Source organism: Geotrypetes seraphini, chromosome 4, assembly GCF_902459505.1.
Source record: "Geotrypetes seraphini chromosome 4, aGeoSer1.1, whole genome shotgun sequence".
Taxonomy (NCBI): Eukaryota; Metazoa; Chordata; class Amphibia; order Gymnophiona; family Dermophiidae; genus Geotrypetes; species Geotrypetes seraphini.
Genome location: NC_047087.1, coordinates 152,560,692 through 152,578,227, shown reverse-complemented (window position 1 = coordinate 152,578,227; position 17,536 = coordinate 152,560,692). Strand labels below are relative to the sequence as shown.

The following is a 17,536-nucleotide window of genomic DNA, read 5'->3' as shown; positions in this document are numbered from 1 at the left end:
CCCCCACCCGATCTCTCCCATCCCCAGGGGCACCCCCAACCCCCCCTTACAAAAAAGAAAAAACAAAGAGCAATAAACTGAGCTCTCAGAACCTGGAGCAACCTAACGTCCACTACTGAGCTCTCATAGACTCAGAGTCCCCCATAGCGAGAACAACTGCTAATAATATGACAGGAGAATCTAACCACCGCTGGGCTAGAGAGTAGCTCACTGTCAGTCCAATGTGGATAGTCTGCATCAGCAGGGAAGAAATAAAGATCTCTAAGTTCTGGATGAAACAGTCCAGCCCTCGGGACCAACAGCAGAAAAAGGGCTCAGCCGCAACACCAGGCCCCGTATATCCCGGGCAATGCAAGTCACCACTTCACGTGCCAGCCGAAACCAGACAATTCAACTCTGAGGGGCTTAGAAATGCAAGCCTCCGACCTCCGATAGCACTCACAGGCAGCTGAAGGCCGCAGAGAAGAGAGAAAAAAAAGTTGCTGAAAGCAGACTGCCAAGTCAAACGGCCAGGTCAGCTGCAGGGGCTCCTCCATCGGCAGGCACAGGCTCGGTCCGGGAATGTGTGGGGCTTCCCTTCCCTCCAGATTCGCAGGGACACCGGGTATACTAGCGCAAAGCGCACTCCACGTCAGTGGAACGCTGTGCAGAGGGGCATCATTTCTTTGTGAAGGGAAGCCACGTGGAGAGAGTAGTCATTAAATAACAACAGCTTCCTCCCTTCATACTCCAGCTGACCCAATTTCCGATAGGCTTGAAGTATGAGCTCTTTCTCTTTCCAGTTAATATATTGAGCGATCGCTGCTCGGGTACGGTTGTTATCCCCCGAGCATGGCCCCATGCGATGCGCTCTCTCACAGATGAATCTAGCCACTGGCGTCTCCAGACCCAGCCGAGTCGGGAGCCAAGTTTGAAAAAAAATGACAGAGATCCTGATCCGCCCGGAGCTCCAGCAGACCCACCACCCGTAAGTTGTTTCGGCGCTGGCGGTTTTCCTGGTCGTCCAGTCGGGTAGTTAGTGCGGCCACTTGAGCCTGCAGGGCAAGCACGCTATTGTGATCCTGTATCGCTGCATCTTCCCCATCGGAATCCGAGTCGTCTGAGCCTCAAAGCGCTCATTAATTCCATCCACCGCTGACTGCAGTTTATGCAGACGATCTTCTAGTGCCGCGAGATTTCTTGAGCCCATTCACCCCACTGTGCTGGAGCAGAAATTGGAGTTGGGGACGCCGCCATTTTAGCCCCAGGCAAGGCCGACTTATGCTTTGGTGTCTTCACCGATCTTAATGGCATACCGGGTGTCTGCTGTCCCACAGAATACCCCACTCACACCCACTACCGTAGGAAAAGTGCCGGTGGAGGTAAAAACAGGCAAGCAGTGTTTTGAAGAGAGTTAAGCAGGTTTTAGGAGACCCGAGGTCGGAGAGCTCGAAGAGCATACATCCGATCAAGGCAGATGCATCACGTGACCCCCCCTGCTGCGTTGATATTAAAATGACATTTGACTGGAATAGATAGTGATTTTAGTAAACAGGACACGCGTACAATATGACACAGATATTATGAACCAATTAATAAACTGATAAATGTAATGACGTTTGTAAGTGACCAATAAAAACTAACAATATGATATGTGCCAACGTGGCCTCAGGCTATCAAGAATTGTATAAGATACAGCCTTTGTGATTATGTAAGGAGGACAGACATTCAGGTATACTCAAGCGCTTGAGGCATACTATCTGTCAGCTCCATATGCTTTAAGGATTTGCTCTTGTAACCTGTTATTGATTGTTAATAAAATATATATTAATTATAATAGCATATTGAGTTTCCGTGAAGTCAGGTACTGAAGGCCGTAAACAGGCGGCTTTTCACCATTGACCTCAGTTCTTGTAGGTAGTCTACACAAGCCATGTGCAGTGTGCAGAATCACGGAAAATCATTCTTGGGCAGAAGGCAGCTTTTCTAGATAAGTACAAAGTTTCTCTGGGGTGCCCGGGGTGACTGTCCAATTATTTATTGATTTTATTTATTTCGTATTCTAGCCCATCCTCCCCGAAGCTCAGTACAGGTTACATCAGGACATTCACAAGCGAGGACATGACTGGTGGGGGGTAAATGTTGAAATTCCACAGAGACTAAGGTCGAGATTAGTCATTAAATAAAGGGGCTCAAAGGAGGGTTACAGAAAGGGGGAGGCAGTCTGCCAGAGTCTATTTAGCTGAAAAGTATGGTCTTCACTGCTCTTCGGAATGTCATCAGTGAGTTCTGAGATTTTATCTGATCAGGCAACTGGTTCCAAAGCAGAGGGATAAAATGACTGTACAGCATTTCCAGGCCATTTCCATCTGGAGAGATTTTCCCTGGAGGATGCACAGTCGTCTTTCCACGGCTGAGCGAAGGGGGCAATTGGGGGTGTACTGGTGTAGTTTGGAAGCTATATACGGAGGGGTTATGTTGTGGAATCTTTTGTGAGCGATGACTAGAGTTTTGAAAATACAGTATTTCCTGATAGGTAGCCAATGTTCTGCTTGAAGAGCTGGAGAGGTGGGGTCGTGGTAGTTGAGGTCATATAGGAGTCGGATTGCTGCATTTTGGACCCACTGAAGCCGTTTGAGTTCCTTTGTGGTGATGCCGTTGAAGAGAGAGTTGCAATAGTCTAGTCTAGAGAGTAATTAGGCATGGATGAGCTGGGTTAAGTCGGGTTTGGAGAGGTAAGGCTTAATCCTTCGGAATTGTCATTGGTAATAGAAGGAGCTGAGAGGGATAAGTGGCCATCCAGTATCACCCCGAGGCTGCGTACCTGGTCATTTGCTGTTAGGGAGGTTGATTCCCAGGTTAATGTTGGGCGGGTGAAGTTGGTGCTTCTCTTCCCGATCAGAGGAGTTCGGTTTTAGAGGTGTTCAACTGGAGTTTGTTGGCTGTCATCCAGTTCTTTAAGTCAGAGAGGAAGTGTTGGAGTTTGGAGAGCTGGGAAGATCAGTTTTCACCAAGCGGAAGCAGTAGCTGGAGGTTGTCAGCATAGGAGTGGATTTTAATGTTCTGTTTGTGAGCAAAATCTATAATTGGCCTAATGTAGAGGTTGAACAGGAGAGGGGACAATAGGGCACCTTTGGGGACCCTGTATTTGATGGGTTTGTGATCAGATTGTATGTATTACCGATAGGAGAAAATGTTAGCAAAAAAGTGAATGAATCACAAAAATTCACAGGAATCTGGGGTCCATTAGATTCTTTTGTTAAACAGCTTTAATAGCATTGTGAACCTGCCAAATTAAGGATTTCCTATTCTGCATACAAATCCAGAGAGGGAGGGAGGGAGGGAAGAGGGTTGTTATTTTGTATTTCATATATAGTAAATAAGTGCTTTTAAGAAATGTTATGGACAATTTGTAGTGCTTTCTGTAAGATGTTTTTATAAAATCAATAAAAATTTTAAATAAAAAGATTTGCTTGGGCCTAATAGTACAGTTTGTGTTCTTTGGTGGAAGAAGGAGGTGAACCATGTGTGGGTGGAGTTCTTGATTTCAATAGGAGTTGGTGATCGATTGTGTCAAAGGCTATGCTTAAGTCGAGTAGCACTAGCATAGCGTCGCTCCCTTTATCTAGTATTGACCAACTGTCTTCAATAATATCCAGGAGGACGGACTCCGTGCTATGTCCTACCCGGAAACCAGATTGGAAGGGGGATAGGGCCAGGGTTCCATGCTCTTCTATTAATGGTAGTAGACAGTGTCCAGGCTAGTGGGATTGTTGTTTCTATCTCCCTGAAGAGGTGGATTGTCAGGGTGAATAGGCGTTAGATCTATTTGGAAATCTCTGTAGGAGTTATGTGTAGGATGTTTTTTTTTCTTCTAGAATGGCAGTTCTGTAGGAGGCTGAGAGGTTTTTCCTGTGGATCTTAGTCTCCTCATTTTGGTTCTTGATCCACTGCCTTTTAGCTTGCTGTAGCGTACTTTTGAGGGTTAATAGGTTGCTGGTAAACCAGAGGGCTGGATGTTTGTTGGTGGAAAGTTGGACTGTTCTCTTCCGGGCCATGCCATTGTAGAGGGACTGGATTCCTGAGTGCCAGGTGGTGGCAGTCAGGCTGATGGAGTGGGGATATTGGTTGTAGGTATTACTGAGGTCTCTGATGCCAATGGCCATGATTTGAGGATTGATCAAGTCTCTTATCTGAGTTTTTGTGGGGTTTTTTTTGGGGGGGGGTCCATTGGGTGGGATGTGGATAAGTGTAAAGTGATGCATGTCGGTAACAAAAATCTCATGCACGAATACAGTATGTCCGAGGTAGTACTTGGAGAGACCTCCCAGGAAAATCTTGGGAGTTCTGATCAACAAGTCGATGAAGCTGTCCGTGCAATGTGCGGCAGCAGCGAAAAGGGCGAACAGAATGCTAGGAATGATAAAGAAGGGGATCATAAACAGATCGGAGAAGGTTATCATGCCACTGTACTGGGCTATGGTGCGCCTTCACTTGGAGTACTGCGTCCAGTACTGGTCGCCGCACATGAAGGAGGACACGGTACTACTCGAAAGGGTCCAGAGAAGAGCGACTAAGATGGTTAAGGAGCTGGAGGAGTTGCTGTACAGCGAAAAGATTAGAGAAACTCGGCCTCTTCTCCCTCGAACAGAGGAGATTGAGAGGGGACATGATTGAAACATTCAAGGTACTGAAGGGAATAGACTTGATGGAAAAGAACAGGTTGTTCACTCTCTCCAACGAGAACGAGAGGGCACTCTCTAAAATTGAAAGGGGATAGATTCCGTACGAACGTAAGGAAGTTCTTCTTCACCCAGAGAGTGGTAGAAAACTGGAACGCTCTTCCGGTGTCTGTCATAGGGAAACCATCTCCAGGGATTCAAGACCAACTGTTGACTCCATAAAAATAGAATTTATGGACTGGGACAGGCAAACTCAGGAAGATATTCAGCAGCTTCAACAATTTAAGGTAGCAATGATTAAAGATAATACTTCAATACACAGATAATTCGAACTAATGGAAAATTTCAATTGACGATTAAACCTTCAGATCTTGAACTTTCCATTAATCCCTGGACATTGTCATTCCTCCAATTAATAAGATATATTACCTTCCTAATAAAAAGAGTCTTCAAAGTGGTTCTAATGCTGAAAAATCCAATAGAAAAGGAATACAGATTGATTTTGAAAATGTATCTGTTCTTTTGGAACAAACTATATCAAAATCTACTGAGAGCGCCACACTTTTAGTGACTTTTACATTTGAGCAAGATATGAATATGATTCAAAAATTTTCAAAAGCTTTTTGGGGATCAAATAATTTGGGTTTATCCTGATCTTTCAGGATCTACTCAGGAATAAAGGAAAATGTTTCTTTCCATACGACAGGATACTATCAAACTAGGAGCTAGCTGGTCTTGTACTTGGGAACTAAATATACCTTTTTTTCCCCCAGACCATTTGAAACAGTTTCTAGAAGTCATCAAGGACTGACTTAGGGTATTAGAATATAAATGAAGAGCATACTCACATTATTGTCTTTTCCTTAAAATATAACTTAATTTGTTTCTCCAAATTGGTTTTATGACCATTCCCCACAATTTGAGTTCTAAGGAAGGGTAAATGATTTTTCTTTTTTTCATTGTTAAATCAGCAGTTTCCTTAATTTGTTTCTTTCCCTGTTTTTTATGTAACAAGGTGTTCTTGTGAATTGTAATTGAAATAAATAAGTGAATTTTTAAGAACATAAGAAGTTGTCGCTGCTGGGTCAGACCAGTGGTCCATCGTACCCAGCAGTCCGCTCCCGCGGCAGCCCCCAGGTCAAAGACCAGTGCCCTAAGTGAGACCAGCCCTACCTGCATAAGCTCCGGTTCAGCAGGAACTTGTCTAACTTTGTCTTGAATCCCTGGAGGGTGTTTTCCCCTACGACAGCCTCCGGAAGAGCGTTCCAGTTTTCCACCACTCTCTGGGTGAAGAAGAACTTCTTTATGTTTGTACAGAATCTGTCCCCTTTTAATTTTAGAGAGTGCCCTCTCGTTCTCTCTACCTTGGAGAGGGTGAACAATCTGTCTTTATCTACTAAGTCTATTCCCTTCAGTATCTTGAATGTTTCTATCATGTCCCCTTTCAGTCTCCTCTTTTCAAGGGAGAAGAGACCCAGTTTCTCTAATCTCTCACTGTACAGCAACTCCTCCAGCCCCTTTAACATTTTAGTCGCTCTTATCTGGACCTTTTCAAGTAGTACCGTGTCTTTCTTCATGTACGGCGACCAGTGCTGGATGCTGTATTTCAGGTGAGGGCATACCATGGCCCGGTACAACAGAATGATAACCTTTTCCGATCTGTTCGTGATCCCCTTCTTAATCATTCCTAGCATTCTGTTCACCCTTTTTGCCGCTGCCACTGCCACGCATTGCGTAGACAGCTTCATTGATTTGTCGACCAGTACTCCCAAGTCTCTTTCCTGGGGGGTCTCTCCAAGTACCACCCTGAACATCCTGTATTCGTGTATAAGATTTTTAGTATCGACATGCATCACCTTACACTTATCCATGTTGAACCTCATCTGCCATGTCGCAGCCCATTTCTTGAGCGTGTTTATGTCATATTGAATGTGTTCGTAATCCTCCCGTATTTTCACTACTCTGAATAACTTTGAATCGTCTGCAAATTTAATCACCTCATTCATCGTACCAATTTCCAGATCGTTTAGAAATATGTTGAAGAGCACGGGTCCAAGCACCGAAACTGTGGCACTCCACTGGTGACGCTTTTCCAGTCCAAGTATTGTCCATTTACTCCCACTCTTTGTTTCCTATCCACCAGCCAATTTTTAATCCACATATTTTACCCTCGATTCCATGGCTCGCAATATTTCGAAGTAGTCGATCATGCGGAACCTTGTCGAAAGCCTTCTGAAAATCCAGATATACAATGTCAACCGGGTTACCCTTGTCTATCCGCCTGTTTACTCCCTCGAAGAAGTGTAGCAAGTTGTCAAGCAAGATCTTCCTCTGCTAAAGCAATGCTGGCTGGTCCTCATCAGATCATGTCCGTCAAGGTACTCAATGAAGCGGTCCTTTATCAGCGCCTCTACCATCTTTCCTAGTACCGAGGTGAGACTCACCAGTCTGCAGTTTCCCGGATCACCCCTTGAACCTTTCTTGAAGATCAGTGTAACATTTGCCACCTTCCAGTCTTCCGGAACCCTTCAAAATTTGATCGACATATTAGCTCTTTATAATGCGGAAGCACCTTAAGCATGGATGCACGGAGGCTGCGACTTCGGTGGCGACTCCGCCCCTCCCTCCATCTAACAGGACCAAAGAGAGCACAAAAATAACAGAAGCAGGCATACAGACACTCAGCATCCGGACTGTGGTTGGCGGTTGTTCAGGCTGGGGAGGAGGCAAAAGGAGTGATTTAAGGGTAGATGGGAGAAGGGGGCTGCAGCTGAAGCGTCTCAGTGCACGAGAACGAAAGATAGACACAAAGACAGACAAAGGGGGCCAGGGAGAGAGACAGACAGAAAAAACAGACAGGGGGCCAGAGAAAGACAGACAAACAGGGGGCCAGGGAGAGAGACAGAAAGAAAGACAGACAGGGGGCCAGGGAGAGAGACAGGGGGCCAGGGAGAGAGGCAGACAGAAAGAAAGACAGACAGACAAAGGGGGCCAGGGAGAGAGACAGACAGACAGAAAGAAAGACAGACAGACAGACAAAGGGAGCCAGGGAGAGAGACAGACAGACGGAAAGAAAGAAAGACAGACAGACAAAGGGGGCCAGGGAGCGAGACAGACAGACAGAAAGACATACAGACAAAGGGAGCCAGGGAGAGAGACAGACAGACAGACAAAGGGAGCCAGGGAGAGAGACAAACAGAAAGACAGACAGGGGCTAGGGAGACAGACAGAAAGACAGACAGACAAGGGGCCCGGGAGACAGACAGACAGAAAGACAGAAAGACAAGGGGCCAGGGAGAGAGACAGACAGAAAGTCAGACAGACAAAGGGCCAGGGAGAGATACAGACAGAAAGTCAGACAGACAAGGGGCCAGGGAGAGAGACAGACAGAAAGTCAGACAGACAAGGGGCCAGGGAGAGAGACAGACAGAAAGTCAGACAGACAAGAGGCCAGGGAGAGAGACAGACAGAAAGTGAGACAGACAAGGGGCCAGGGAGAGAGACAGAAAGAAAGACAGACAGACAAGGGGCCAGGGAGAGAGACAAACAGAAAGACAGACAGACAGGGGGTCAGAGAGAGACAGACAGAAAGAAAGACAGACAGGGTCAGGGAGAGAGACAGAAAGAAAGACAGACAGGGTCAGGGAGAGAGACAGAAAGAAAGACAGACAAGGGGCCAGGGAGAGAGACAGACAGAAAGACAGACAGACAAGGGGCCAGTGAGAGAGACAGACAGACAGGGGGGCCAGAGAGAGACAGACAAAAAGAAAGACAGACAGGGGCCAGGGAGAAAGACAGACAGAAAAACAGACAGGGGGCGAGAGAGACAGACAGACAGAAAAACAGACAGGGGGCGAGGGAGAGAGACAGACAGAAAAACAGACAGGGGGCGAGGGAGACAGAGACAGACAGAAAAACAGACAGAGGGTGAGGGAGAGAGGCAGACTGAAAGACAAGGGGCCAGGGAGAGAGACAGAAAGAAAGAGACAGGGTCAGGGAGAGAGACAGACAGACAGAAAGACAGACAGATTGCGGGCAGGGAGAGAGACAGACTGCGGGCAGGGAGAGAGACAGACAGAAAGACAAGGGGCCAGGGAAAGAGACAGACAGAAAGACAGACAGACAAGGGGCCAGGGAGAGAGACAGACAGACAGGGGGCCAGGGAGAGAGACAGACAGAAAGAAAGACAGACAGCAGACAGGGAGACAGACAGGGGCCAGGGAGAGAGACAGAAAGACAGACAGAGAAGGGGCCAGGGAGAGAGACAGAAAGACAGACAGACAAGGGGCCAGGGAGAGAGAGAGACAGAAAGACAAGGGGCCACGGAGAGAGACAGACAGAAAGACAAGGGGCCAGGGAGAGAGACAGTCAGAAAGACAAGGGGCCAGGGAGAGGGACAGACAAAAAGACAGACAGACAAGGGACCAGGGAGAGAGACAGACAGAAAGACAGACAGACAGACAAGGGGCCAGGGAGAGAGACAGACCAGTGGCGTACCTAGGGTATGTGGCACCCGGGGCCCATCATTTTTTGACACCCCCCCCCCCCCATGTAAAAATTTTTTTTTTTTTTTTTTTTGCAATAACCATGAAATGGAATAAATGGTCAGAATAGAAACAGGCAGTGAAAATTTTCTTTTATTGAACCTCATATATGTAACCATTATTCCAAACATAACAAAACATAAATTATGTCTAAATTGTCATGACATTAGAAGTACATATGGAGTAGTTGCAGGCAGTGGCGTACTTAGGGTATGTGGCACCCAGGGCCCATCATTTTTTGACACCCCCCCCATCTATATGAAAAATATGATTTTTAGTACCAATCTACATATCGCACCACAAGAGTGTACCTAGGAAAAGGCTGCATCTTAAACACTGCAGTGAGCACTAGAACACCAACACATACATTGTAAAACTAAACAAGCCAGATCCCGCACAGTCAATTGGTCCTGTAGTCAATGCCAACTGAAAACTATGTCTTTTTCATACACACAGAACAGAGATACACCCTCGCCCAAAATGGAATAATCACAAACTAAAAATAGAAATATGTAGACAAAAGTTAAACTGATCCTCCAAGAAACCAGACCCTGGATACAATGCAACACCACAAAAAACAGTAACACATGTCCTCTAATACAGTGCAAAATATAAAGACAGTAGATGTAAATTTGAAAAAACTGATACATAACAATCACCACTTTATAAATTAACAAATAAAAATAAAACAAATAATGAGATATAAAAAAATACAATTTTATTGGACTAATCCCCGTAAGCTCGGTCCCCATCCCCGCAAACCACCTGATTCCATCCACACAAGCCTTGAATTGTTTATATTAAAGTATAAAAAGAAACAATATTCTGTACAATTGTCAATTTATAAATCAGCGTCTTCTCCCCACTCTCTTCCCCATTTCCCTTCAGCATCCTCAGCCCACTCTCTCTCCACTTTCCTTCAGCGCACGCACATAAAAACAAGCAAGTAATTTTATATCATTTTCATTCTATTCATTCATAGAAATTAAAGTCTAGATAATGCCAGTCACATAACAAAACATGATTTTACAAAAATAATTCCCTGCAGTCAAGCCTGCAAGGATTATTAGATGTCTTTCAGCAGTTCCCCTCCCTCCCTCCCCCTTACCTTTGTGGCCAAGTCAAAATGATCTACCAACAATAAAATTTTAAAAACACAAAGCACGCTGTACGCAGAGAAAATGTTAATTATCATTTATATTCCGCGGGTTTTCAAAGAGGTCAAGGCAGATGACTTTATGCAATGTCACCTCAGTAACAACTATACAAAAATAGACAAATATTCCCCCTCCCTTTTTACTAAACTGCGATAGCGGTTTTTAGCGTAGGGAGCTGCGCTGAATGCCCCACGCTGCTCTCGACGCTCATAGGCTCCCTGCGCTAAAAAACTCTATTGCGGTTTAGTAAAAGGGGGCCATAGTGCAAAATATAGACAGCAGATATAAATTTTCAAATCGGACACATTTTGATCACTAAGTTGAAAATAAAATCATTTTTCCTACTTTTTTGTCTGGTGATTTCATGAGTCTCTGGTCCTTCTTCTGATCCTTCTTCTTTCTCTCTCCCCCTGGCTCCCCTCTTTATTTCTGCCTTTCTTTCTCTCTCCTCCTGGCCCCCCTCTTTCTTTCTGCCTTTCTTTCTCTCCCCCTTGACCCCCCTCTTTATTTCTGCCTTTCTTTCTCTCCCCTTGGTCCCCCTCTTTCTTTCTGCCTTTCTTTCTCTCTCCCCCTGGCCCTCCTCTTTCTTTCTGCCTTTCTTTCTCTCCCCCTTGACCCCCTCTTTATTTCTGCCTTTCTTTCTCTCCCCTTGGTCCCCCTCTTTATTTCTGCCTTTCTTTCTCTCCCCTTGGTCCCCCTCTTTCTTTCTGCCTTTCTTTCTCTCTCCCCCTGGCCCCCCCTCTTTATTTTTTCCTTTCTTTCTCTCTCCCCCTAGCCTGCACAAAGCCATCGTGCCGATTTCTCCACTTCCACGATTCTTTCCCTACCCTCACCCCCAAGCCAGCAGCCGATTTCTCCCTGCTCCTTCCCCGATGTCCTGAACTTCATCGGGCAGCAGCAGCATTCACAATTCACTGATGTTGCCCGCTTCAGGCCTTCCTCTCTGTCGGGTCCTGTCTTCATGAAAACTGGAAGTAGGCAGGACCCGGCAGAGAACAAGGCCTGAAGCCGGCAACAGCAGCGAATTGTAAACGCTGCTGCTGCCCGAAGAAGGTAATGGAGCACCGAGGCAGTCCGCTTCTCCCCCCTCCCAGCCGAACCCCCGCTGACCCTCCTATCTCCCCCCCCCCCGTGAACCTTTCCGACCTTCCCAGCGAGAGCAGCAAACCTCCTTCGCGGCTTTCTCCTCCCTCTGCCGCGTTACTGATGACGTCATCAGTGATGCGGCAGAGGGAGGATAAAGCCGACGCTACTGGAGGGAGGTTTGCTGCTTTCGCTGGGAGGGTCAGAAAGGTTCACTTGGGGGGGGGGGAGAGAGATAGGATGGTCAGCGGGGTTTCGGCTGGGAGGGGGGAGAAGCGGTCTGCCTTGGTGCTCCAAGGCCTGGCGCCATTACCTTTTTCGATAATGGCGCCGATGCTGCTTTCGCTGGGAGGGTAGGAGCGCGATAGGGACCGGGCCAGCTGTGCACCCCCCCCTAAGGCGGCACCCGGGATGGACCTCCCCCTCGCCCCCCTTGGTACGCTACTGCCCTGGGGAAACAGCCTGCAACAAGATCGCGCGATGCCAGAGATTTTTGCCTGCTTCGGCTGTTTCCTCCGCCGCGGTCCCGCCCCTCCTCTGACATCAGAGGAGGGGCAGGACCGTGGCGGAGGAAACAGTCGAAGCAGGCAAAGATCTCTGGCATCGCGATCTTGCTGCAGGCTGTTTCCAGACGCGACACCCGGCGCAGGGGGGGGTAACTGGACCGGACCGGGAGCACCCCCTCAGGGCTTGGTACCCGGGGCGGACCGCCCCCCCCCGCCCCCCCCTTGGTACGCCACTGAGACAGACAGACAGACAGAAAGACAGACAGACAAGGGACCAGGGAGAAAGACAGAAAGACAGGGGGCCAAGGAGAGAGACAGAAAGACAGGGGGCTAGGGAGAGAGACAGACAGAAAGACAGACAGAGGGCCAGGGAGAGAAACAGACAGAAAGGCAGACAGACAGGAGAGACAGACAGAAAGACAGACAGCGGGAGGGAGAGTGATAGAAAGAAAGAAAGATAGACAGCAGGAGGGAGAGAGACAGAAAGAAAGGAAGAAAGAGACAGGGGCAGGGAGAGAGACAGAAAGACAGACAGACAGACATATATTCTAGCACTTGTTAATGTAATGGACTTAAACACTACTATACTCTAAAATCTAACTACTATGATCACTACTTACTTCAAACTATACCCTTTGCCTATATTCTTCAGGATATAAATAACTCTGTTCTAGCCAAACGCTTCTATCGTCAAACTGTGATTTTTCTTTCCTTAAGCAGCAACCCTTATAATACCCATGCACTGAGAAGTACCAAAAGCTATATCAACCAAAGTGCAGAACAATGTTTTTAAGTAGTGTGACATCAAAGGAAAGAAAGAACCATCAAGTCCAGAATGTGATGAAGCAAGGCCCATCTCAATTGACTAAAGTTGCTTGTATTGATAAAAAACAATTGCAAAAAGATTCTTCAATGAATTTTAAAAAAATGATTAAAGTAAAAAAAATAAGAAGAATTATAAGAATTCTATCACGTACATTAAACTTGGGCAATGGATACAGCAACTTTTTTGGCCTTTACCCTTTTTCATGTGTCTTTCGATCAAGGGTGATAATATAAAGCAAGAGCTGGCAAGGTATATCCTCCAAAGCACACTTCAATACTGCTCTTGTCTGGCAAGGGTCTCCATAGGTACAGCTTTTGAACACATATAAATGAAGTAAAAAAATGTTTTCAAATAACTGATCTCTGCTTACCTCCAGGATGTGTTGCACCAAAAGACTGATCAATCTGCTCTATTGTTGGAGCTATTGCTTGAGAATTAAAGTGAACACCACTGAAAAGAATACAAAATAACAATTATTAATTCACTAAGAAAGAAATGTACTCATTTGCTTTGCACGTTATTTTGTTAATCATATTTGGATCTCAACAGCAAACTAACTTATAGTTTTACTAGGGCTCGATTGCCTCCATACTAGTACTATATTTGATACACACATCTATGTCAGAGTTTCTCAATCTAGTCTTCAGCTAATTAGGTTTCCAGGATTTCCACAATGAAAATGCATGACATTTAAATATGCTGTGTCCATCGAATGTAATCTATCTCATGCATATTTGTTATGCATATCCTGAAAAACAAACTGAATGGATATGTCCCAAGGGCTGAGAACCACTGATCTATGCCAGGTCTCTCATTTTAAAGAGCTGAAAGGTATTCAAAAACTGGCCACCCAGGAAATATTTAAATTATTATTAATATATTCATTGACTTCATGCTACCCAAACCTGTTATGGCATCCATTCGGTATATTATATATCAGCAACATATTCATAACTTGTTGAAACTTCCGCCCCCACTAATTAAAAATCTACATAAGCTAGCAATAGACTATTCTTAATATCTGACTGGCATCCAACTGACAAATCTGGATACAAACATTGAGTGAGACAGTAGGCAGGCACAGAAAATAAATGACTGGATGGGGATCCAGAACGACACAACTATCTACTAGAAAAGATATTAGCAAGAAACAAACCTAATTTCTTTTTCTAGTACAATAGGTGTGTCATTATAAATGGATGAGATCTACAAAAGCAGTCCCAAAAATCTGCACTGGCTGTAACACTGAGGATCCAAAGGCAGAGTCCGCCCTTGCTGCTATATTCACTCTGTAAAAATTGGAAAATGGATCATTCCATGTCAAGTGGACAAATACTGAAAACCGCCTATGCTCGACCCCCATGAAATCCAACCAAATTTTACAGGGGTGTTGTCTAGGGTCTCAAATGAAACTCTGCAAACATTTTTGGATCTATCTCAATTTGGTCAGAAGCTAGGGGTGGTTGAACAAAAGCAATCGATCCACTCCCATGCCTCGTGTGACCTAAAGCACCAACTTTGCTTAAGCACTGCGGCAGAAGGAAACTACCTAGAGTCTGAAATTTTACAGTTTGGAACAACACCTTGGGGCAAGTTTCTTTGCCAAGTTTGAAATCTTTTACGAACATGCTTCCATTTCTACAGGTCAGCAAAGTAGGCAAAAAAAATTCACGAATGAAAATTTTTGGCACAGTTTGGCTCCATACTGCTGCTGGTAGGTAAGTCAGCTGAGGGTACAACTTTACCAGCAGACATGTACCATGAGGTACTTCCAAGATTTTGCAATATGAGCTTTTACAGTCAAGTGAAGTTGAAGATATGACCATCCAAACAATATGGCTTTATGCATTTGTGTGTAGTTTTTGGGTTTTTTTTTTTTTAATATCATCTGAAAGAGCATGTTTTTTTGCTACAGAAGCTATCGTGTTTCATCTTGGACCCATAAGAACATAAGCCGTGCCTCTGCTGGGTCAGACCTGAGGTCCATCATGCCCAGCAGTCCACTCACGCAGCGGCCCATCAGGTCCAGGACCCGTATACTAACCCTCTATCCATACCCTTATATCCCCTTTTCCTTCAGAAAATTGTCCAATCCCTTCTTGAATTCCAATACCATACCCTGTCCTATCACTCCCTCTGGAAGCGCGTTCCAGGTGTCCACCACCCGTTGGGTGAAGAACTTCCTAGCATTGGTTCTGAATTTGTCCACTTTTAATTTTTTGGAATGCCCTCTCGTAGTTGTCGAAAGTTTGAAGAATCTGTCCCTCTCCACTTTCTCTATGCCCTTCGTGATCTTATAAGTCTCTATCAAATCCCCTCTAAGTCTCCGCTTCTCCAGCGATAAAAAGCCCCAGTCTCTCTAATCTTTCAGCGTATGAAAGGTTTTCCATACCTTTTATCAAATGCATCGCTCTCTTCTGAACCATCTCGAGTATCGCCATATCCTTCTTTAGGTACGGCGACCAATATTGGACGCAGTACTCCAGATGCGAGTAGTGGCCCTTCACTCCTACCCTCTGCTTTCTGCCCGCCAACCAATTCCTGATCCATCTGTGTACGTCTCCTTCCATCCCATGGTTCTTTAGTTTCCGAAGTAGGCGTTCATTGGGTACCTTGTCAAAGGCTTTTTAGAAGTCTAAGTATACAATGTCTATGGGGTCCCCTTTGTCCATCCGTTTGTTAACTCCTTCGAATAAGTGCAATAAGTTCATCAGGCACGATCTTCCCTTGCAGAAGCCATGTTGGCATGTTTTCATAAATTTATGCCTCTCTAGATGCTCCTCGATGCTATCTTTTATCAGCGCTTCCGCCATTTTCCCCGGAACCGAGGTCAGACTTACCGGTCTATAGTTCCCCGGGTCACCTCTCGATCCTTTTTTAAAGATGGGTGTAACATTGGCTATCTTCCAATCCTCTGGGATCACGCCTGTTTTCAGGGATAGATTACAAACCTGCTGTAGTAGTTCCGCTATTTCCTCCTTTAGTTCTTTCAATACTCTAGGGTGGATTCCGTCCGGGCCCAGCGATTTGTCAGATTTTCATTTTTCTATCTGCCTGTGTACGCCCTCAAGGCTTACTTCCATGGATGTTAATTTCTCTGCTTGGTCTCCTTTGAAGATTTGTTCAGGTTCTGGTATGATGGATGTGTCTTCTTTTGTAAATACTGACGAAAAGAACATGTTTAATCTTTCTGCCACTTCTTTCTCCTCCTTCACCACTCCCTTCCTATCTCTGTCATCCAGCAGTCCCACCTCCCCCCTAGCCGGCTGCTTCCCTTTAACATATCTGAAGAACGGTTTGAAATTTCGTGCTTCCCTGGCTAGCCTCTCTTCATATTCTCTTTTTGCTTTTCTAACCATGAGGTGACATTCTTTTTGATACTTCCTGTGTTCATTCCAGTTCTCTTCGGTTTTGCCCTTTTTCCATTTCTTGAATGAATTCTTCTTATCCCCTATCGCTTTCTTCACTTCTTTAGTTATCCACGTCGGGTCTTTTGTTCGGCTCTTTTTGCACCCTTTTCTGAATCTGGGGATATACCGATTTTGCGCCTCGCTTACCTGTCCTTGAATAAAGACCAGGCTTGCTCTACAGTCTGCCATTTCTTTGTGTTGTTCCTCAGTTTCTTCCTTACCATTACCCTCATTGCTTTTTTGGTGAGAATTAAAACTTCAAAGTTAAGCATTAGTTGTATATGTGCATTAGTTGTATATGTGCTGCCAACCAACCCTCCCCCTGCAGTGGGAAATATACCCGCTCTCTCCCGCTGCCAAGCAACCCCCCAAGCAGCAGAAGATGGCCATTCTCTCCCGCTGCAAACCCTCTCCAGCTAAGCGACCCTCCCCAAGCAGTGGGAGAGATGCCCACTCTCCTGCTGCCACACAACACCCCCCTTGCCTCTGACCCTTCTCCCCCTTACCTTGAATTAGTTGGCTGTCCTGAGAGATTTCTACTCCCTCTGGCCAGCTGGCTCACCTCTTCAAAATGGGCCTTTGAAGAGGCAAGCTAGCTGGCTTGAGGAAGACGGCATCCCTCCAGTCAGCCAACTAATTCAAGGTAAGGGGAAGAGAGGTCGGAGGCGGGGGAATATCTCTTCCATTGCAGGGAGGGGGGGTGTTGTTTGTGGTGTGAGAGAATGGGCATTTCTCCCGTTGCCAGGGTTTTACACAGTGCTGTCACTGTACCGGCAACCCTGGACCAGTCACTGATTTTTGTCGCCAAAAGCAGGCACCGCTCTTATAAAATGTCTCGGTGATTTTAAAGAATCCACCGGAGTGCTCATTTTAACGTTGAAGAGCCCATTTGCATGGCAGTGACAGAGACTGCTAGAAAGCTTGCTAAAGAGAGAGATAAGCCATTTTGATAATCTGTCGCAAAAATGTGTGCAGGCTAAACCATCAGAAACCAGTTTAGCGACCACATTAAAGTTTTGAGAATCTGGCCCTGAGTGTATACAGAGAGTGCAGGTCATATGGAATCCTCCAGAGACTAACAGAAATTATCATAGGTAGAAACCTAATCTTCCATTACATTATGTCCCTTCCAGATTCCATATGCTAGGTGACATACCAAAGCCACAGAAGCTAGGGAGGGACAGAAGAGCCTCCCCACAAAACTGAGGTCCCAAAAAACGGCAACGCCACCACATCCATTCAGTAAAACCGCGTAAAAGCATGAAGAGAGAACAAAGAGCCACCCTGCAAATTACAGTAGGATGAATCGTGCAAGATACTGCCCACGATGCCGCCACCCTTCCTGTCAA

At 45.8% G+C, this 17,536-nt stretch overlaps 1 protein-coding gene across 11 annotated transcripts in view; it reads right to left on the bottom strand.

The window, feature by feature from the left end:
- Nucleotides 1-17,536, bottom strand: part of C4H16orf70 (chromosome 4 C16orf70 homolog) — a 1,667,531-nt gene that overhangs the window by 1,112,070 nt on the left and 537,925 nt on the right. For all 11 annotated transcript variants that reach the window (XR_004539236.1, XR_004539235.1, XM_033942210.1 and 8 more), the window contains one exon: nucleotides 13,148-13,227. Coding sequence is in view for 9 of the 11 variants with exons in the window: in XM_033942210.1 (XP_033798101.1) it covers nucleotides 13,148-13,227 (80 nt within the window). In the remaining 2 variants the exon portion in view is untranslated. The remainder of the gene's footprint in view (nucleotides 1-13,147; nucleotides 13,228-17,536) is intronic.